Here is a 23,829-nt window from a genome sequence, read left to right as displayed (position 1 = left end):
AGTAAGAACAGATACAAACAGACTGACGTGGCTCTTAAAAGTGCCTTTAGGAGTTTTTCAAAAAGCAGATGTAGGAAGGAATCAATCAATAATAGGCTGATTGATGAAGAACCTGTTTAGAAAAAAAAAGTATTCAGAATTCAGAAGCACCTTATAAATAAATATATACATTAAACCCTATTGTAACGATTTAGATAAACCCTGTTTAGTGTCCATTTGTATTTCATTTGCAGCATAGATGATCGGTCTGCTATTTAATGATTATGTAATGCTGTTATTAAGTTTAAAATCGAGAGAGAGAGAGAGAGAGCCAGAATGAGAGAGAGAGCCATAAAGAGAGAGCTAGATTGATAGATAACGTCTATCTTCAATTTGAGCATCAACCCAATCTGGCAACACTGACCCTTATTAGAACCCTCAAACTTTACAAAGTGGCAACAACAGCAAACGTCAGCACACACTTCTCTATCACTGTACCCTGGATGATGATATATGATAAGCTTAACTTGATAGGCTAACAGAAATGAATTTAGCTAACTTACAGCACATGTGGTGTGGTAACATATATGCTATTAAATGTTAAGTCATTCGCTGTTCCACGAAATTGCTAATCTTAACCCATGGAACTGCTTTGTGAGCTCACTGTTTCGGGTTTTTCTTTTTGGTTTTAAATAAGAAAAATAATTTAAAAAAAATCTACAGATTCAGATTCGCACTTACCTGTGGTACGATCGAGTACGTTGACGTCACTGCCGCTCATCTAATATGATAAAAAAATAAACTTTCTCAAAAATAAACAAGTGAGTCGCTGTGAATTCCTTAACAGCACCGAAAATGTTTTTGCATAATGTTTTTTTGCCGAAAATGTTTTTGCCTAATAAAAAAGAACAGCTTTTTTATTAGGCATTTAATTTAATTTAATACGTAAGAGCGTGATTAGCCAAAGCAGACGGTAAAATGACTGCATGTATTCAGAGGAGTTGGAGAAGATATCTTACAGCTGTAGCAGAATGATCGACAGATTTCCAAATATCAAAAGGATTGTAGAACAGTTTATAAAACCGGTGCAATAAATTCACCCAATCGCTAGCTGTGCCATTACCCAGCATACATCGCTCACTCCGTCAATGCAAGAACCTATACACAAATAACAGCCTGTAATTAGTTTTATCTGCAGTAATTTTCTCTCAGATAGTTGCCTGCATTATATAATTTATTGTGTTCAGTATCCTCTTCCGTATTGGCGTAATAAGCAAATGCTTCAGCCAATACCTTTTGATTAGCCTTGTCTCATGCTTTCTTGCTTTGTGGTAGATCTTTGTTCTGTATTCATTGAGATATTTGAATGCTAATCAATAAAATAAAATAAAATAAAAAATAGTAACCATCCACAACTATTTTCAGTTGCGGATGATAAAGGATTCAGAAAGTTTATTCATGCAGGTCCATATAACAGAGAATATGCATCTTCTTTTTGTTTTCATATTATAATTTATATTTAATTGTGTTGTGGTTTGCCGTGTTTTCTGGTGTTTCACTTTAAATTTGTAAAAGGAAAAAGCTGAAAATTTAAATAGTTATATAGTATTATATGATTTATTTATTACATTTTATGTGGAGTGAATAAATAAAAGTATATTTATGGTGGCCCCTACAGACAAAGCACATACAAACTTCAAATCGTGTACGAACCCTGAAGCACGTACAAACTCCAAAACACGTACAAACTCCAAAGCACGTACAAACTCCAAAGCACGTACAAACTCAGAAGCACATAAAAACTCAAAACACGTACAAAACACAACAGAAATGCTCCAGGATGCTAGGGGCTACACAAGCCAGCAAGTACCAACGACCGGATTTGGTGTGTTTATTTATTTATTTATTTTCATTATTTGACTATATATGAATGCTTGTGTATAAATACACAAACAATACACATATGCTTTCATGCTTTCAATTGTGTAATTTAAGTGATCTAGGTAGCTCTGTTTTGGAAGTTCAGTTCATGCTAGAAATGTGTTTTGGAGTTTGTACGTGTTTTGTCTCTAGGGGCCACCGCATATATTTATATATAAACATATATAAATAAAAACACTTTTTTTACCTTAGTAATTCCTTTTGTGCATAATTTTATATTATTGTTAATAATAAATTAATTAAAGCAACAAAACAACCTGAAGAGCCGGTTCAGAGCCGAAAGAGCCATCTCCACCATTACTGGACTCATCTCGGACGGGGATGAGTCTGCCTACAGGAGGGAGGTTGAACGTTTGGTGTCCTGGTGCAGCCACAACAACCTGGTGCTGAATGCCCAGAAGACAGTGGAGATTATTGTGGACTTCAGGAAGCACACAGCTCCACTCCCCCCCATCATCCTGACTGACACCCCCATCACCTCTGTGGACTCATTCCGCTTCCTGGGTACCACCATCACCCAGGACCTGAAGTGGGAGCCCACCATCACCTCCGTCATTAAGAAAGCCCAGCAGAGGATGTACTTCCTGAGGCAGCTGAAGAAATTCACCCTGCCAACACGGATGATGATACAATTCTACACTGCAATCATCGAGTCCATCCTCACCTCCTCCATCACCGTGTGGTACGCTGGAGCCACTATCAGGGACAAACAGAGACTGCAGCGTGTTGTGCGCTCTGCTGAGAAGGTGATTGGCTGCAGACTCCCATCTCTGCAGGACCTGTACACCTCCAGGACACTGGGGCGTGCAGCTCGGATCACAGCTGACCCTTCTCACCCTGGACACAGTCTGTTTGACCTGCTCCCCTCAGGCAGGAGGCTCCGGTCCATTCGCACCAGAACCTCTCGCCATAAGAACAGTTTCTTCCCCTCTGCTGTTGAACACATGAACAATAACCGTATGACTGTTCCCACCCCTAACACATGACCCTACGCTGTGTTCACTGCATCATTCCATGTTTGGCACTGATCACCACCTGCACTCATGTATATATCATGTATATATCTATCTACTTAGCACTTTTAATTCTTATTCTCATTTTTATTTTCATGTCTATTTAAGCTTAATTTATAACAGTATGTTTGCACTGAAGCACCGCAGCAATTTCCTAATGTTGTAAACCCGCTCAACATTTGGCAATAAAACCCTTTCTGATTCTGATTCTCTTTTTAGTGAGCCGAACTGAAAGAGCCGGTTCTCTAAAAAGAGCCGGAAATCCCATCACTAGTGTTTACCCAGATAGCAAGGAAACGTCTTTGTGCAGAATCCGTGCACCAGCTCTCATTTACTGTTTTAGCTGTTGGGTGGTTGTCGAAATTTTGTAAGGTTTAACCTGATATTCTGGCATTTTGAGCAAAATGAATTTATATTTAAAAGTCAATTCAGGATTTTAATGAATCAATATCATGTTATGCAAGCTAGAATTGATTTTAATCGAAAAATTGATGATCAAAACCCACCCCTAGAAGGTACTAATGGAAAAGGGCCATATGCATGCTGCTTTTATTCTGCCTTTAGTGGCATCTTAGTCCTCCTGGCATCTGGAAATGAAACCCTTTTGTTTGGGGAATGATGAGGTGAAAGTTTTCTGTCCTTATTTCTTGTGAAGTGTGAAAATGTTTCACTCAGTACAGTGCGCTCCAGCTGTGAGGCTCCAGCTGCTGTTATGCAGCTGATGAATTGGTCATTGTGCACTGACTGGTCCTGGTATTCTCCTAACCCCAAAGCTGTTGCTGCTGAGAAAAATGTAATTTACACAGCTGGAGAAGCAATGTACAGGAAGTACCTCCCCACTCTGCTTTTTCTGATTTCACAGTAGTCCTCCAGTCTGACTCCCAGTCATTCTCACACATCTCCATAATGATGTTGGTGGTACAGGACCACTGTTTTATCTACTCAGACAATCACTATCAGACACGTAGTAGTAAACAAAACTAAAGTAAACAAAATCAAACATCAACATTTTTATGTATTTCAAGATTTTTATTATTTGTATTGTAATGGCTGATGGATGGTGAAGACTTTGCAATATAACTGTTGTTGTGAATATTTTCACAACAACAGTTGTGAATATAAAACCCCAACAATCAAATGATCCCCTATGAGCAAGCACATGGCGACAGTGGGAAGGAAAAACTCCCTTTGAACAGGAAGAAACCTCCAGCAGATCCAGGCTCAGGGAGGGGCGGCTATCTGCTGCTACCGGTTGGGGGGGGGTGTTATCTGTATTTTACTGCTGTTAATATTTCCATGTCTCTAATAAGCGTGGTGCCCAAGGTGCCACATCCTTGTGTTGTTTTTTAATAATGGGGGCACGCAGCGTTTTCTGTGGTTTAACCGGAAGAGGAGGGGGGGGTGGGAGTAAATTTTTATTTGTATTTATGTCCCACCGCTCTAAGCGTGGTGCCCAAGGTGCAACATCCTTGTGTTGCTTTTTAATAATGGGGGCACGCAGCGTTTTCTGTGGTTTAACCGGAAGAGGAGGGAGGGGTGGGAGTAAATTTTTATTTGTATTTATGTCCCACCGCTCTAAGCGTGGTGCCCAAGGTGCAACATCCTTGTGTTGCTTTTTAATAATGGGGGCACGCTGTGGTTTTTGTGGTTTAACCGGAAGAGGAGGGGGGTGTGGGAGTAAATTTTTATTTGTATTTATGTCCCACCGCTCTAAGCGTGGTGCCCAAGGTGCAACATCCTTGTGTTGTTTTTTAATAATGGGGGCACGCTGTGGTTTTTGTGGTTTAACGGGAAGAGGAGGGGGGTGTGGGAGTAAATTTTTATTTGTATTTATGTCCCACCGCTCTAAGCGTGGTGCCCAAGGTGCAACATCCTTGTGTTGCTCTTTAATAATTGGGGCACGCTGTGGTTTTTGTGGTTTAACGGGAAGAGGAGGGGGGTGTGGGAGTAAATTTTTATTTGTATTTATGTCCCACCGCTCTAAGCGTGGTGCCCAAGGTGCAACATCCTTGTGTTGCTTTTTAATAATGGGGGCACGCTGTGGTTTTTGTGGTTTAACCGGAAGAGGAGGGGGGGGTGGAAGTAAATTTTTATTCGCATTTATGTCCCACCGCTCTAAGCGTGGTGCCCAAGGTGCAACATCCTTGTGTTGCATTTTAATAATGGGGGCACGCTGTTCAGTTGTGCGAACCTTTGCACGGGAACCGTGATCGTTAGCTCTAGCATAAACGTGAGACATATTTAATAAAGGTTGACTTTCAGCAGTATTTTAGACTCAGCGATACTTTAGACGGACCGACTTTGGAGTTTACTGGTGTAGAGTGTCGCCAAGGCTCTATTTATGCTATTTGGAGGCTCCTTCGAAGCACCTTTGTTGTGACGTTGCAAAGGCCTTTGTTGTGACGTTGCAAAGGCCTTTGATCTGTCCGAGCTTAAGCCCCGCCCCCGACGCTGTTGTCTGTGATGGTTCTCAGGCTGTGGCAGGGTCGGCACGCTTGAAGTACGCGCACTACGCACGGTGCGTGCGGAAGTGAGAGGCTTGTGAAATGGGACAGTCTAGTCTCCGTCGCGCTTCCCAGGTTGCCTAGCAACCATGATACTAACCGCTGGAAACGTGTCATACAATTTTGTTTGACAGAAATGAAGGAGAACATATTTTGTTCATTTGTTTCTACAAGAGCTTTGTGTGATTTGATAAATATCTGAGGCTGAGACCACAGGACAGTAAAACATGATTTTTGGGCTTCATTTCTGTACTGAACAGTCATTTAAGATTAGTTAGTAAATAACAATTAGCTAATGTTTTTCATGAGACAAAAGTCATATCACTTTGGTAATGTAAATATAATATGGCCAACATTATAGTTATTATATTAATCATTATTAGCTATTACAGCAATGAACATGAACTCTGTCAAATACTGAGCCTCAGTACAGATTCAAGTTGCAGTTATTTATATGTCTTATCACCTTAAATCTTCACTCAAAGACAAGTGTCTTTGACAGTGCATCTATAGGTGTATCATATATAGGAGAAATGCTGTTCCTTCAGTATGTTGGCATTACTAAATTTGGCTCATTGCTTACATAATTTATAAAAAGAAAATGTACAAGCTGTGATAACTGTTTCTGATAAAATGAAGAGTAGACTGATATATTAAATATTCCTTTATTGTCATAACTGCTTTAAGTCATACAGAATAGATATCAGAGCCTTAAACAGGCTGGCTTCTGCTAAATGGGTCAAACTGGGCAGAAGTACATTTATTTTTAGGTCCATTCTGCTGCTGATACATACAAACCGGATTGCAACAAAGTTGGGACACTAAACAAATTGTGAATAAAAACTGAATGCAATGGTGTGGAGACGGCAAATGTCAATATTTTATTCAGAATAGAACGTAGATGACAGATCAAAAGTTTAATCCGAGAAAATGTATCATTTCAAAGGAAAAATATGTTGATTCAAAATTACACGGTGTCAACAAATCCCAAAAAAGTTGGGACAAGTAGCAATAAGAGGCTGGAAAAAGTAAATTTGAGCATAACGAAGAGCTGGAAGACCAATTAACACTGATTAGGTTAATTGGGAACATGATTGGGTATAAAAAGAGCTTCTCAGAGTGGCAGTGTCTCTCAGAAGCCAAGATGGGTAGAGGATCACCAATTCCCACAATGTTGCGCAGAAAGATAGTGGAGCAATATCAGAAAGGCGTTACCCGGCGAAAAATTGCAAAGACTTTGCAGTTATCATCATCAACTGTGCATAACGTCATCCGAAGATTCAGAGAATCTGGAACAATCTCTGTGCGTAAGGGTCAAGGGCGTAAACCCATACTGGATGCCCGTGATCTCCGGGCCCTTAAACGACACTGCACCACAAACAGGAATGCTACTGTAAAGGAAATCACAGAATGGGCTCAGGAATACTTCCAGAAACAATTGTCAGTGAACACAATCCACCGTGCCATCTGCCGTTGCCAGCTGAAACTCTACAGTGCAAAGAAGAAGCCATTTCTAAGCAAGATCCACAAGCTCAGGCGTTTTCACTGGGCCAGGGATCATTTCAAATGGAGTGTGGCAAAATGGAAGACTGTTCTGTGGTCAGACGAGTCACGATTCAAAGTTCTTTTTGGAAATGTGGGACGCCATGTCATCCAGACCAAAGAGGACAAGGACAACCCAAGTTGTTATCAACGCTCAGTTCAGAAGCCTGCATCTCTGATGGTATGGGGTTGCATGAGTGCGTGTGGCATGGGAAGCTTGCATGTCTGGAAAGGCACCATCAATGCAGGAAAATATATTCAGGTTCTAGAACAACATATGCTCCCATCCAGACGTCATCTCTTTCAGGGAAGACCCTGCATTTTTCAACAAGATAATGCCAGACCACATTCTGCATCAATCACAACATCATGGCTGCGTAGGAGAAGGATCCGGGTACTGAAATGGCCAGTCTGCAGTCCAGATCTTTCACCTATAGAGAACATTTGGCGCATCATAAAGAGGAAGGTGCGACAAAGAAGGCCCAAGATGATTGAACAGTTAGAGGCCTGTATTAGACAAGAATGGGAGAGCGTTCCTATTTCTAAACTTGAGAAACTGGTCTCCTCGGTCCCCAGACATCTGTTGAGTGTTGTAAGAAGAAGGAGATGCCACACAGTGGTGAAAATGGCCTTGTCCCAACTTTTTTGGGATTTGTTGATACCATGACATTTTGTATCAACATATTTTCCCCTTAAAATGATAAATTTTCTCAGTTTCAACTTTTGTTCTGTGATTTACGTTCTATTCTGAATAAAATATTGACATTTGCCATCTCCACGTCGTTGCATTCAGTTTTTATTCACAATTTGTTTAGTGTCCCAACTTTGTTGCAATCCGGTTTATACTTTAGGTTTCTGAATATTAAACTTGTTTCTGCCTTTCATAGTGTGTAACTTGAAGGCCCTGAGTACTTTCTCCCACACTGAAAACACTGGAATGATAAAATATTTTGAACATTACCTAATAAGACTGAGTCAGGACAGGCAATTAGTTATTTTAAACTTTCCTAGCAGTCCTTCACAAACAGGGAACAGTCTGTCTATCCTCTCCATCTGTCAGCTGCTGCTGGCTCTTCCTCCTCCTCTTCCTCACACACTGCTGAGTTTTTCCTGGTGGATCATCAGGGGTGCAAAGCCTCACAGGTGATGTGCAGCAGTGGGTCCCTCAGTCTGTCCTCACTCTGGACACTTGCAGTTGTCACACATGGAAATCAAATGTGTGATAAGCTGCAGGATTCAAACACAAGTGTAACTTATAAATACATGTTATACTTTTATTACACAATCAGAGAGAGAGTGCAGGACAGACAGACAGGTGACAGTCTCAGGTGTAGACACTGCTACACAACAGCACAAGAGAAGGAGGATTTAGTGTTTGTGTTATTACGAGTGCTCAACAAGGAGAGTTCCCAGTGGACACATGTGTGACTCCTGTGATTAAAGCATCTTTCTTTCAGCTTAACGAGTGAACCGTCAGCTCGTTCAAACACATATTAAAGCCCGTTTGGCTCGACACCACCGAACAGAGGCAGCAATATAACACAGCTAACATTAACAGTGCAGTGGATCCTGCTTGTGCCATGATATTTGGCAGCATTCACTGACTTTCAGCTTGTTGTGTTTGTGGATATATGACTGACTTTAATCATCCATAAAAGTATCACATTTTCTGTAAGATTAATGTCAGGTATATATATAGCGGCGTATATTTTAAAGTAAAGGTTTTAAAACCCAGTTAGTACTAACATCGCTAATGGCACATAACTTTGCCAGTATGTGGCCAACAGTAATGTTTTAACGTTCTTCTTTATTAAACATTTGCGCATAAATAAGTGATATAATATTCAGTACTTACTTTAAAAAAAGTTTACTCTTTACTCTTTTGACCTGAATACTGAAATGAGCTCCTTTGTGGTTTAAGTATAAACTAACAGATCTTTGTAATTATTTTGTCTGAATTAATTGTCAGACATAACCTCTGCAGACTACAAGTGTGAATAAATATTTCACAACACACAGTTTTACCTTTGGAGCATACAGTAATGAATTATGCCACTGAGACCTCGAAAGCACGATATAGGAACGCATTTTCATTGCATGTGTTGCCTTTATAATATTGTATTATCACCACAGGACCTGTACATTGGATTGCAATAAAAAAAAAGTTCTCTGAATTTCTTAGAACGGAAGGTTTTGAAACAAGACAGAGGAGATAAACTCAAATCCTGAAGTGCCTTTTAAAGAAGACATTTTATACCAATTATACTTTACTCTCAGATCTATTATAAAGGTGCTGCTTTTGGGAGTGAGTCAAACATGAAGGTCATATCTGCATGTTTAGATTTAGGATTAATATTGGAATAATACTGGATTTTTAGCATAACCCCTGTTCCTTTGTATTCGTATTCTTATTCCAATTTATTCTATTTATCCCTTTTGTATACTCTGTATTAGGGGTGGGCGGTATAAACGGAATAGGGTAGAAACGATAGAAATTTAGCCAACGGTAGAGATTTTAGAGTAAGTAAGGTTAGGGTTTTATTGTTTTTAGCGTTTTAGGCTGGGAGTTGCTCACAGTAAACCAGTGGCACCAAACTTGGCAAGAGGTTTGAATTAGGGGTGGGCAGTATAAATAGATTACTGTTATGCATTTTTGTGGATCACAAGGTTTAAAACTACTAATAAACACACACCCACACACACAAATTAATTTCACCAGAGTGCCAATTTCAGGTCACTTTTGCTGGTCCAAGCCCGGATAAAGAAGCAGGGTTGGAATTGTGACATTAAAAAAAACAATAATTCCTAAAAGAAATTTAATTTGTAGTTCTAAATAAATTCGAAATGCATTTAGGACATTTTACTCACTTTCTCTTCCACGATGTTATTTCTCTCTCCAACAACGTAGGTTACAGGTCTCTAGACGACACTATCAACATGGCCCTACACTTCATCCTGTAGCATCTGGACTCCCCAGGAACCTACGCCAGGATCCTGTTTGTGGACTTCAGCTCTGCCATCAACACCACCCTTCCAGACCATCTCCGAGGCAAGCTTTCCCAGATGAATGTGCCTGATCCCATCTGCCGGTGGATCACTGACTTCCTGACGGACAGGAAGCAGCATGTGAGGCTGGGAAAGAATGTCTCGGACTCCCGGACCATCAGCACCGGCTCCCCTCAGGGCTGTGTTCTTTCTCCTCTGCTCTTCTCCCTGTGCACCAACTGCTGCACCTCCACCCACCAGTCTGTCAAGCTAATCAAGTTTGCAGATGACACCACCGTTATTGGACTCATCTCGGATGGGGATGAGTCTGCCTACAGGAGGGAGGTTGAACGTTTGGTGTCCTGGTGCAGCCACAACAACCTGGTGCTGAATGCCCAGAAGACAGTGGAGATTATTGTGTACTTCAGGAAGCACACAGCTCCATTCCCCCCCATCATCCTGACTGACACCCCCATCACCTCTGTGGACTCATTCCGCTTCCTGGGTACCACCATCACCCAGGACCTGAAGTGGGAGCCCACCATCACCTCCGTCATTAAGAAAGCCCAGCAGAGGATGTACTTCCTGAGGCAGCTGAAGAAATTCACCCTGCCAACACGGATGATGATACAATTCTACACTGCAATCATCGAGTCCATCCTCACCTCCTCCATCACCGTGTGGTACGCTGGAGCCACTATCAGGGACAAACAGAGACTGCAGCGTGTTGTGCGCTCTGCTGAGAAGGTGATTGGCTGCAGACTCCCATCTCTGCAGGACCTGTACACCTCCAGGACACTGGGGCGTGCAGCTCGGATCACAGCTGACCCTTCTCACCCTGGACACAGTCTGTTTGAGCTGCTCCCCTCAGGCAGGAGGCTCCGGTCCATTCGCCATAAGAACCTCTCGCCATAAGAACAGTTTCTTCCCCTCTGCTGTTGGTGTTACGGGTCCCAGATGTGAAGACCACAATAACAAAAAGAATACAAATCTGTAAAAATAAAGGTAGAGTCTCAGAGAAAGAATCACAGGAGCACTCGTATCTTTTCCCGAATTGCGTCCCTTATTTCCGATCAACAAATATAATTTACATCCAGTGCTTTCACTTGTCAGATATGCTCAATAACTGTAAAAGGTAATTAAAAGGCATTTGGCAAATATATGCATCTATGGTCATTACATTTCTCCAGTTTACACTGTTAACTACACTACCACCGCTGCTGTGCCGCGCTTCAGTAACTTTCAACTAAACCCCACTTAAGGTTACATCGGCGGTGTCAACATAACTCTCAGTAAACACCGAAGTAGAACGAGGCACAAAACCCTCATACACTGTATTTTTAAGACGATACTGACCTTTAAAAATAAAGGTAGAGTCTCAGAGAAAGAATCACAGGAGCACTCGTATCTTTTCCCAAATTGCGTCTGAGAGGACAGGAAGTTGGTCCGCTCTAGGCAACCGCGGGCGAACGACTACAGTGTCAACAGTTCCGCTTATTATTTCTCACTTTTACTCTCCTCAATTGTTATCGAATACACGTAATGAATGTAAAATAATAATTGTCTTAATTGCTGGCATATGTTTTTCTTAAAAATAATAAAATTTACCAAAATATGGTAGCACATTTGTGTGTGGCCATCTTGTTTTCCCAGTAAAGAGGAAGCCTGCCTCAATTGCAGCTCTTTTATAGGCCAGTCTGTATTAAGAAGGTGTGTCTTTAGAGTATTTAAAGGGAGCAGGAATTGGATTGGGAGCCATTTTGAGAAGTTGCTGTCTGCATGTGCATGATGTTGGCAAGAGATAATAAAACAATTACTTTAATTAAGATAGAGTGAAGTCTGCTGTTTCCCTCACCACCCCTCACTGTGTAACAGGCACTGATCACAACCTGCACTCATGTATATATCTATCTACTTAGCACTTTTAATTCTTATTTTTATGTCTATTTAAGCGTTATATGACAGTATGTTTGCACTAAGTACCGCAGCAATTTCCTAATGTTGTAAACCTGCTCAACATTTGGCAATAAAACTCTTTCTGATTCTGATTACAATGACATTAGCATGACCTATTATGCAAATTAGGCGATGACGTCTTTTAGCGACTTCTAGCGACTTTACGGTCAGCCAATACTGATTTTCCTTACTGAGGAGTTGGCAACATTGCGTGAGGCTCCTGACTACGGCAGCCGTAATGCTCCAGCAATCCATCAAGCCATGCGCCATCATAGCTTACCAAAGTCGTACTAAAACATTTTGACAGATTTCTATGTGCCGTGTACTACATAAAATCGGTTCGAGGTCAGAATTCATACATAAGGCACACTGTCGATTTTTGAGAAAATTAAAGGATTGTAAGTTGCCTTATAGTGTGTAAAATACGTTATACAGAAGAAAAGAATATATCACGATATATATCGTTACCGCAGATGCTTCAAATTATACCGTGATATGGATTTTAGGCCATATCGCCCAGCTCTACTCCCCAGTGCCATCAGCAGTCATGCAGTCCCAAACAATGACATCTCACCACCATGCTTGACTGTAGGCAAGATATAATTGTGTTTGTACTCCTCACCTGGTTGCCGCCACACAACCTTGAGAACCATCTGAACCAAATACGTTTCTTGGTCTCATCAGACCACAGGTAATCCATGTCCTTAGTCTGCTTGTCTTCAGCAAACTGTTTGTAGGCTTTCTTGTGCATTATCTTTAGAAGAGGATTCCTTCTGGGATGAAAGCCATTTGATGCAGTGTATGAGCACTAACAGACTGACCCTCTACGCCTTCAACCTCTGCAGCAATGCTGGCAGCACTCATACATCCATTTTTAAAAGACACCCCCTGGATATGATGCTGAGCGTGGCGAGGTTTGTTCTGAGTGGTACCTGTCCTGTTAAACTGGTGTATGGTCTTGGCCCCCACGCTACAGCTCAGTTTCAGGGTGTTGCCAGTCTTCTTATAGCCTAGGCCATCTTTATAGAGAGTAAAAATTCTTCTTTTTTTTTTCAGATCCTCAGAGAAATCTTTTCCATGATGTGCCATGTTAGACTTCCAGTGACCAGTATGAGAGAAATAACACCAAATTCAACACACCTTCTACCAATTTGCACCTGAGATCTTGTAACACTAATGAGTCACATGACACCAGGAAGAGAAATGGCTAATTGGGCACAATTTGGACATTTTCACTTAGGGGTGTACTCACTTTTGTTGCCAGCAGCTGTGTGGTGAGTTATTTAAAGGGGATGGCAAATTTAGACTTATACAAGCTGTACACTGACCACTTTACATTGTATCAAAGTGTCATATCTTCAATGTTCTCCCATGAAAAGATACAATAAAATATTTACAAAAATGTGAGCGGTGTACTTACTTTTGTGAGATACTGTATATATGTACATATAATAGATACAAAGTAAGAAAAAATCACTTGCATAAAGTTTTAAGAAACTATTGGCAGAAAGATGTTGTCTCAGTTGCGCAGCCTGACAAATTACTTTTCAAAACTACAAATCCTCAATTTAATGCTTTAAAAAAATTTTAGCAGTAAAATGATGTGTAATTTCAATTCAGCTTTACTGTCATTTCAATCATGGCAGAGTCTGTGCAATAGTGCATAATAAAACTGTGGGTCAGTATTATCACCATTTTTGCTTGTACATACTCATATGGTAGCAAACTGTCAATCACAAGACAGGCCTGGCCTGAATCAGACTGAGCTTTATCATGCTGTTTGATTCTAATAAGAACAAAAAAACAAAATTCAAAATAAACATCATTTTGTATTCACTATGATGTGAACCTCACAACTGAGGGCGTAAATCCGGGACAAATCAAGGGCTTGAAATAAAATGTTTCCCTCTGCTGTTACTGCAGCTTACTGTAACTTTGTCTCTGAAAAGGACATGGTGGACTATTGAGTTTATTACATGCTTTCTTACTCATCATTTGTCTCAGAAATATTAATTTCATACACCAAAGCATATTTTGTGCTTATTTTCTATGACTTTTATAGTACTATAGGGCTAGTATAGTACTTAAGCTGTTAGTACTGGCTAGACTAACTGAATGTGAACTGACAGGCCTATACATAGTCAGTCACAAGCTGGTTTACATAAGGTAAAGAGGTAAACTGTGTTGCCTAACTCACGTGATTTTAATTTTTGGTTATTATGAGTTCACTTGGTGAGTTTTGGGTTTGTTGCCATGAAAAACGCTTTGCAACAACTACACATCTCTGGGCACTGAAAATGTCTGCCGCGTCTGACATATGAGCTACGATGATGTTTGATCCAGGCTAATTTACAATATAACAAGAAATATGACTGAGTGACCAATAAAATTACAAAAGCATTATATAAATGCAAGTATATGACATTATACTTATTCTCTTTGTTTCTAGCAGCAATACCAACAGGTACCCTCATTTTGTATTGCTCATTGTTAATACTTTAAGCTGTGGCAAGATTACTACGACCCTGGAGCTGAGCAGCACATTACCTAACACCCTCATTAAAAAAAAAAAAAAAAAAGCACTGTTATGGCTTCTGTGGTTGTGCAAGTATTGTTACAAATTCACACAATGAATAGAGAAAGGGTTTAATACATGAAAGACATTTCACATTGTTACATACATAACAAAACAAGATTATTTCTGCCTCCAGAGATGCTTATTTGACTAATCCCACTAGTTTACCTCTTGGTCAGTAGCATTATCATCTCCCACAAACACCAGCAAAAACCTCCCTTGCTTTGCACTTATGTGACATTCATAATCATTTCTTTTACATTCTAAAGGCCCGCTTAATCACTGCCAGTAGTGGTTACAGTAAAGGTATATACCTGAAGAATACAAGGGTACAAAAACAAAAGGAAAAAACAAAACTGAACTGAAAACGATTTTCATTATATATTAAATCCCTCATACAAAAAAAGATCTAGCTCTCTTAAATACATTAAGTACATATTCCAAAGTGCTATGATGCTGAAACTTGTGGTGGCACAGCAACAAAAAATGAGGTTTAAATCTTAGACTGGCAGTCGACATCAACATTCCAGTGTGTCCTCAGAGCTTTAAAGCCTACATGCAGAAACCCAACGCTCTCCTTCGAAGACTCCGCACACTGTGCTATTATTTGATGGAGTAACCTTCAAGGAAAACTCAGCCTTCAAGGGAACTGAAGAAAATGCCTACCAAGGCACAAAGTGAAGGTCTGAAATACTGCAGCTCTCTGGCAACACTATATTATAATAGGACTTAGTTTTACTGTAGTGTTTGAACAGGAATTATGTAGCAGACTTTATCTTAAAGAAATGCAGATTTTAGCTGTGATCAGTAATCACCTTTAAATAATACCTATAGTTACATTGTTAAAAACCAACGTAAATCCATCCCTCTATCCATATATCCAGTTTCTTTTGTTTATCCAATTCAGGATGCTTGGAGGGGGGGCATTATTTTGCACATTATTTGCACCTGAATTTGCAATTTGCAAAATAATTACTTGCAAATTGCACAAGATCCTCTCCAGACATTGCTACAAAAATATCCTTACAACATGACAATTTAACAAAGCACATATCATCTGTTTAAATAACACTACTGTAAATTGACAGAATAACATGTAGGCAATCATTTTTTACTTTTAATGATCTTCCTAAACTTACAGAATTGTACTCTTTTAAATAAAGCACCAGGCTTTGTTAATACATGAAAATTCTGTGTTATTCAGAAATAATCCATAAGAATATAAAAATTCTAATATCACTGTTTATCCCTCTTGCAATTTGCTACCTATTTATTTATTATGCTGCAAAAATAATCAGTTCCCTTTCTATGAAAGGAGTGACACTAAAGGAAGGCTTGTATGATTATTTGGACTTTAATTTGAAGTCCAGCACTTGTTTCACTTTCCTCAACATTAAAGCAGCAATTCCAACACACATAATCAAAGTGACCACATACAGCCCCACAAATAGAACAACATCACCACTTCCGTGCAGACTTGAGTACAACTTCCTGCGGCCCACAAAGTCCAGGTAGGAGGCGTGGATCTGACACAGGGTGCAGCAAGATAAGAAAACGTGGAAGATTTGATGACTCTGTCCCACAAAATCACACCGCCCGGGGAAACAGCGCTCCAGCAGAGGGCAGGTGAAGAAGAAGGCACAGCTGAGGAAGAACGCCACCTGGCCAAAGTGGTAGATGATGGCTGGATCACTGCTGGACCAGAAGAACAGTCTCTTGGCCACTGGACTGATGTCCCAGGAATAGGCGAGTGCTGAAGGCACCACCTGGCACACCTTACGCACCCACGTTGGTAGGCTGTGGTTGCAGTATTTGCCGTAGCAGCATCCCAAACATGAAAGGCAGCTGAGGATTGCGGCGGTGGGCATGAAGATACCACTCACCAGTCCATGGACGCTTTCATCAACAGCATAGTAAAAGTGGACTACAGCGCTGCCATACTGATACTGCGCTACCCCTACGTAGTCCAGAAAGTAGAAGCAATAATGAGCAAGGTCAGACTTTCCTCCCAGTAAGTGAGCTACAACACTGAATGCAGAGTAGGTCAAAGAGGACAGGACGAGGATGAGCAGGGGCCACGAATGACGGTCACTGATAAAGTCCACAGTCTCAGTAAGCTGGCACAATTTAATCAGCAACACTAAAAATGCCACCAGGTGAGTCCAAATGTTTAAGGTTTCATTGTGGCGCTGAAACAAGGACAGGAAGTAGTAGCGCCAGTTTTGGTTGAGTGGACGATAGCCGGTGCAGACGTAGCGTTCCCGGAAGTAGGAGGGAACCTCGGTGTCTCTGACGGTGCCGGGCATGGAGGGTGCAGCGTCAGTCAGCAACTGGGGAAACTGCCGGATCTGCTGCAGGCTGATGAACACTCGGCCGATGCTCTCCATCACAGTGGTTGCCATGATTGTCAGTAGCTGGCTGATGCACACTGGGTAGTTCCTGCAGATAGGTTTTTAAGAGTTAAAACCCACAAATTTGTTTTATTTTCAACCATTTCATTATGCTCCAACAACAGTGATACACATTGGCAAAGCAGGCTGTTGGGATGATTCCAGGGATTGTTTGAATAGATCTTTTCTGGATCCAAAGCAGAAAGCACAGTTAGGCAGTTCTTCTGATGTAAAGTATTTTAAAATAACCCTGTATATATGTATGTATGTATATGTATATGTATATATGTGTATGTATGTATGTATGTATATATGGTAGGGGTGCAACGATACACAAAATTCACGGTTCGGTTCGGTTCGATACTTTGGTGTCACGGTTCGATATTTTTTTCGATACAAAAAAATGTTCATGCTTTTTTAATTTGTCATTTATTAAAATTATAAATATATATCTTAACTCAAACGTACAGTTTTTAAATTTAATGTTGCTGAAACAACAAAGGGATAAAATAATAAATCTATCTGACTGAGGAATCACTCATCTTTGGAAAAGAGAGTTTATTGCAGAGAAATGGCTCTTTCCAAAATAAAAGCTATACTATCCGCTTCTTCTGGGCTATATTCTCAGCAGCATATTAAACATATCAGGTCCCCATAAGGAGAATCATGTGCTAACGGCTGTCTAAATGACTCGGGTAAAGTTTGTAGCATGCGTGCTTGTTGTTTTTCTCTGCTTCCACTTGTCTTTGCACTAGGATGCTGTTGGAGTAAATGTGCAGTCATATTCGTTGTGTTCCCACTAGTGCTTTCAGGTTAATCTGAAATGACGTTAACGCCACAACACGGCAAATCTCCGTTAACGAGCTACCATCCCCGTGCGTGGGGCTGGACAGCGTCAACATTTCTTTTTATCACAACTCTGGTTTTCGTGGCTTTTCAACACAATTTAAAAACTGTTATAAAGTCCACACTTTTCCCGTCAAATGTTCCGTCTGTCCTGCTCACATCTCCAATGGTTGTACACGTTGTCATTAACGTGGCTTCACTCCACATCAGCCACGCCGCCTTGGCAGCTAAAACACCGGTGTCGGCACTTAAGGACGCTGTCATAGCCTGTCAACGACGTTGATTGGCTGCGTATATACGAATGTGAATCGCATTATTGGCTGGACTATGGGATAGGTGGCATCGTTCTAATCACATACGGGAGCAACCAGTCACTTACTGACTAACACTGCAAAACAGAATTGTTAAAGTATTAATTTTAATTTCAATGCAGGTAGATTTTTTTTGTGCGCAAAGCAGATTTTCTGTGCGCAGAGACTGCGCAATTGCGCACGTGCGCAGCTTAGAGGGAACATTGCTCCCAGGGACATGTTAGGCAAATCTATAACCACTACACTTTTAAGGTAATAGACAGTCCTGATGCTTGTAGAAACACTCAAACATAGAGCCTGCTTTACCTCATGCAGATGTCATATAGAGTCACTGACAGGTAGAGTAGTTCCACTCTACCTATAGGAGCAGTTTTGTGTTGTTAAGCTATGTCCTAATGCTCTTTCTCTTCCCACCTTAAGCTAATGCGCGTAACAAGACAATATATCTACGCTGAGGTGTTTTAGTCATTACCCCACTCCCCTCCAAAAACCAGAAACATTTTTCCTTATTTACATCTTTAATGATTGGCTGCAGAGCTCTGAGAGAAGCCGCCACTTCATGTGTGCTTGTGCATGTGTATTACTAAGTTTTCAATTAGAGCAGTTATTTTGCTCTCAAGTGATTATCTTGCTGTTACTGCGAGGGACCTGTTTTAAAGAGTACTCACAGTAAAGCATTTTGACACACCAAGAAGAATGAGGCAGCTTTTGTTGTATGGGTTTAGAGAGAGTTTGTGTCTCTATGTTTGGATGAACTGTGCGGCTCTTACAGCTCTTGATTCCTGCAGAGACTGCTGTACCTCGGAAGTATCAACAAAATTTGTCATATAAACCCGTCAGCTTTCCCCCCCTTGTGTTACAAACAAAGCGCGCCCCTTTCGTTTGCAGCTGTGTGCTTTATCCTCTCTTTCAGGTTATTTCAGCTTGAGCCAAGATGATGCAACAAATAAAACATTTGGTCCACAAGTCCTATCTAGAAGAAGCAAAAGTTGTAATGGGCTTCAAGAGGGGAACCAATGGAAAGATGATGAAAGGTTAAAGATCCCCTTATCTCACTCAGTACACTGCTGGGGTGCAGTGTGTGACCAAGGTGCTACTCTGCTGTCCTGCTGGATTGGCAGGTGAATTTTGTTGTGGTGACTTTTGACAGAAATCATGTGACCAGACCTCAGAGAAAAGACTCAAACCCTGGAACCCGTGGGTAACTAATCAGCTGTTTATGTTAATGTCTGGCCCAAGTTGCGTCTATTCTTTGTAACTGGCCGCCCTCACTTAACTGTAGCAGGCTAGAACCGGTCCTGAGCTCGGTTCTCCAGCCTCCTCTTCCGGTCTGTATTTCAGCAAAGGAAGGATTTTTTTTAAGTTTTGTATAATAATTTGCAGTGGCAGGCTATTGTAAAATAAGAACGCGACATCGAGAAAAAACGCAGCACCTCACACCAGTTTACTGCCTACATAAGCCCCCCTTCCCATTTTTAAAAGCATGCTACAGCCTGTTGAATATCAAACTTCCTTCGCTAAAGTTGTGTCGATTTACCAGATAATCGTGTGTATGCTACCTGCAGAGTCTTGGGGAGAAAACATCCCAAAACAGTTCTTTAAAGGTAAAAAGGAGACTTATTCGACTTAATGTGTCCGTAACATTAGCGGTCTGTTTAGTGTTCAGCTACCCATGAAGTCATAAATGGATGATGTCTCACCTGCCAGCCTGAGTTTTGTCGATGTCCGTCGGTAAAACGACCGCTCCTTCCTCCTCCGCCTGCCGACAGTACATTCAACAGATTGAATCGCTCTTCTGAAGACAGTCGAGGCGCTGGAAATGCGGCCGGAAGTTTAGTCTTTTACCCCACCCAATTAAAAGCGTTATTTTTTCAGTCGTACGTCGTTGTTATTCCTGTTAGCAGTATAGTTTTGTTTCCGTTGCAAATAAATAAATAAATACATACATAATAAAATTTCATCCCTCCCCAAACACCCCCAACACTGAACTAACAACTGAACCTTATAGAGTCCAAGTGCTAAATACCCCTAATGAATGTAAAACCAACACACTGTCTCCAACACCTTTCCAGTTTTCACGCATTAAAGCTAGTCTCTTGAGCAGGAGAATGACTTTGTTTTAGTTACAAAGAGGCATATCAGGGGTACTTCCCAAAGTATAAAACATATGCTCTAAAAACTAAGTACTGTAAAAAAAAAAAAAAACTACTGATATATACAAGTCAAATCTAATAATAATTGCTAGAAATACGACGATTTGCTTTTTCTGTATTATAAAATTTTAAAAACTCATTGGAAGCTATTCTACCCCTATCTTTTCGTTGCATTCGAGATTCTTAATTGTCTGGGATGGTTGTTAAACTTAATGTCGTTACAGTTTTATTTTGGAAAATGTATACCGGAAGGTGAGTCGTGCTCTTATTTTTCTGACACCGGATGGATTTTGAGGAAGAAAGTGGTTTTCTAAAAACATTAAAACGAAGTACCGAAAGAAAGTCTCCGAAGTGCGTTGCCTTAAGCCTGACCCACGTGCACAAGAATATGTTATAGATAAATATTTTTAGAAGCTGTTTTCTCATGAGCTTATTAGGAAATATGTCTTACTCTACATTTGGGAGGACATTAGAAAATAAATTTGAATCACAAGAGACCTTTCCAGACATTTAATTCAGTCTCAAAAGTCCCGGACAGATGCTAAATCAGTTCATTTGTTTGAGGGAAGGGCAGAGGAAGGTGGTTAGACAGCCTCGGGGTGATTTTTCTGGAACATTCGTTATCATTGACTTTGCTCCGGAGATTTAGAGTTTACACAGACACGATTACATAACCTGGCATTCAAGCTATGACCACACCACTTAAGTATGATTTGAACAGTGAGGCTTGTACAAACGTGTTTTATTATTGTAGTCATTTTGACCAAAAAAAGTTCTCACATTAAAAAAATTCGATTAACACACTTTGTCAGAAAAAACAAAGTTCATCCTAAAACATATTGCCTTTATAATATTGTATTATCACCACAGGACCTGTACATTGGATGCAATAAAAAAAAAGTTTTCTCTGAATTTCTTAGAATGGAAGGTTTTGAAACAAGACAGAGGAGATAAACTCAAATCCTGAAGTGCCTTTTAAAGAAGACATTTTATACCAATTATACTTTACTCTCAGATCTATTATAAAGGTGCTGCTTTTGGGAGTGAGTCAAACATGAAGGTCATATCTGCATGTTTAGATTTAGGATTAATATTGGAATAATACTGGATTTTTAGCATAACCCCTGTTCCTTTGTATTCGTATTCTTATTCCAATTTATTCTATTTATCCCTTTTGTATACTCTGTATTAGGGGTGGGCGGTATAAACGGAATAGGGTAGAAACGATATAAATTTAGCCAACGGTAGAGATTTTAGAGTAAGTAAGGTTAGGGTTTTATTGTTTTTAGCGTTTTAGGCTGGGAGTTGCTCACAGTAAACCAGTGGCACCAAACTTGGCAAGAGGTTTGAATTAGGGGTGGGCGGCATAGACCGCGATAGCGCATGTTGATGATGTCATCAAGCTGCGCCTGTTTTGGTCGAAAGCATTGCAGCAGCTGCAAACAACATCATCAGCAAATTATGCCGGGCGACAGTAATAGCAAAGAGACAAGCACTTTTGGAATATGGGGAAAGCCAAAAAATGCGCTTTCTCCACTTCCCTACAATTGATTCATTAGTGCTGAATTCTCTCGCAGCTGCTCTATTCCCATGTTGTTGCAGTATATTAATCACTAACCTCATATTGCGGATGGATCATCTCAGTTGCTCTCCTGTCTGAAGTTTGGTCTGTTTATAGCATTCTGCCATGCAACTGCATTTGTCCCTAACCACCAGAACTCCTCACGTTAACTTTTATCGAGTGGTAAGAAGTTAGCGTTCATCCTTCAGCTTCACTGTGCTAATGTTATGCTAATGTAGCTGTTTTGCTAATGGTCACGTAGCACATCATTAGCAGAGCTGTACGTTTTCAATTTTTCAAAAATGGTAAATGGCCTGTATTTGTATAGCGCTTTACGCATCCAGTCATCTACCCATTCACGCACACATTCACACAGAAATCTGTCAGAACATGGTATATCTGTTTAGGTGGAAACTAGCGAGCTAACTTCCTGCTAACTTCTAACTCCGTTGAATTTAATAAGTTCTGATTTCATGGATGTCTGGATGTTAATTTTAATTTTTACACCTGGTAAAGCAGCAACGCCGATCATTTTATTAAAGATGAAAGAATTTAGACAGTTTTAATTCTCAGTGATGCCGCAGTGTTCGTTTGACTTTGGGACCTGATGTAATGGAGTTTAGGACCCAGATTACTCCGCGAGGCTCCTGACTACGGCAGCCGTAATGCTCCAATAATCCATCAAGTGGTACGCCTTCATAGTTTACCAAAGTCGTACTAAAACATTTTTGACAGATTTCTGCGCGCCGTGTACCACATAAAATCGGTTCGACGTCAGTAAGCACACCCAGAATTTATACATAAAGCACACTGTCGATGTTTGAGAAAATTAAAGGATTGTAAGTGTGCCTTATAGTGTGCAAAATACATTATACAGAAAAAAGAATGTATTGCGATATATATCGTTACCGCACATGCTTCAAATTATACAGTGATATGGATTTTAGGCCACATCGCCCAGCCTTAACTCAAAGGTCTATCTTATAAAGACCTTTTTTGTTTTTGTTTTATTTAGACCTGGTTTAATTCTGGCCGTTGCAAAGCCTGGGTCGTGTAGCAGCCAACATCTTCTCCAGAGAGGTTGTCCCGGTGAGGGAGAAGTTCATGGCCCACTTCTCGGCGGAGGGAGCAGTGTCTTGGCAGCCAAAAGAATAGCCTATTTGAAGTCCCAGTGACTTCCCCACAACGGCTCTTTTAAGAGCCACCCACAAACCTCTAAAGAGCGTTCCTGCCTTTTTAAAATTTTCTTAATAAGTGGAGCTTGTCTCCAAAATAAACTAACCTCTCTTTATTCTCTTAAATAATTGGTCTTCACTATGTTCCAATATAGTAGTAAATTTTTTTATTGGCCAATATTAAAGTTATTAGAATCAGAATCAGAATCAGAATGGGTTTATTGCCAGATGTTGAGGTTTACAACATTAGGAAATTGCTGCGGTGCTTCAGTGCAGACAATAAGAATTAAAGTGCTATGTAGAAAGAAAGATATGTGCATGAGATATACATGAGATATATACATGAGAATAAGAATTATGAGTGCTACGTAGAAAGATATATACATGAGTGCAGGTGGTGATCAGTGCCAAACATGGAATGATGCAGTGACACAGCGTAGGGTCATGTGTTAGTGGCGGGGACAATCATGTGGTTATTGTTCATGTGTCCAACAGCAGAGGGGAAGAAACTGTTCTTGTGGCGAGAGGTTCTGGTGCGAATGGACCGGAGCCTCCTGCCTGAGGGGAGCAGGTCAAACAGACTGTGTCCAGGGTGAGAAGGGTCAGCTGAGATCCGGGCTGCACGCCGCAGTGTCCTGGAGGTGTACAGGTCCTGCAGAGATGGGAGTCTGCAGCCAATCACCTTCTCAGCAGAGCGCACAACACGCTGCAGTCTCTGTTTGTCCCTGATAGTGGCTCCAGCGTACCACACGGTGATGGAGGAGGTGAGGATGGACTCGATGATTGCAGTGTAGAATTGCATCATCGTCCGTGTTGGCAGGTTGAATTTCTTCAGCTGCCTCAGGAAGTACATCCTCTGCTGGGCTTTCTTGATGACGGAGGTGATGGTGGGCTCCCA

The 23,829-nt window shown here is 40.7% G+C and overlaps 1 protein-coding gene across 1 annotated transcript; it reads right to left on the bottom strand.

The window, feature by feature from the left end:
* Window positions 1–15,838: 15,838 nt before the first annotated feature.
* paqr7a (progestin and adipoQ receptor family member VII, a) lies at window positions 15,839–19,816 on the bottom strand. The gene is made up of 2 exons (XM_085346221.1): window positions 19,743–19,816; window positions 15,839–16,934 (listed from the first exon to the last, which is right to left on the bottom strand). Exons 1-2 carry the CDS (start codon window positions 19,814–19,816, stop codon window positions 15,839–15,841), a joined length of 1,170 nt encoding a protein of 389 aa, XP_085202347.1.
* Window positions 19,817–23,829: the final 4,013 nt, after the last annotated feature.

This window comes from Diplotaxodon limnothrissa, linkage group LG22 (genome assembly GCF_057381915.1).
Source record: "Diplotaxodon limnothrissa isolate DT_005_m linkage group LG22, D_limnothrissa_male_GT1.1, whole genome shotgun sequence".
Lineage (NCBI taxonomy): Eukaryota > Metazoa > Chordata > Actinopteri > Cichliformes > Cichlidae > Diplotaxodon > Diplotaxodon limnothrissa.
This window is presented reverse-complemented; position numbering and strand designations above follow the sequence as displayed.

Bases quoted from the DNA above. Each gene is read 5' to 3' on its own strand.
- paqr7a (XM_085346221.1), bottom strand. From the start codon at position 19,816: ATGTACTGTCGGCAGGCGGAGGAGGAAGGAGCGGTCGTTTTACCGACG. The intron at 16,935-19,742 runs GTGAGACATCAT...ACCTATCTGCAG, and splicing joins GACAAAACTCAGGCTGGCAG to GAACTACCCAGTGTGCATCA.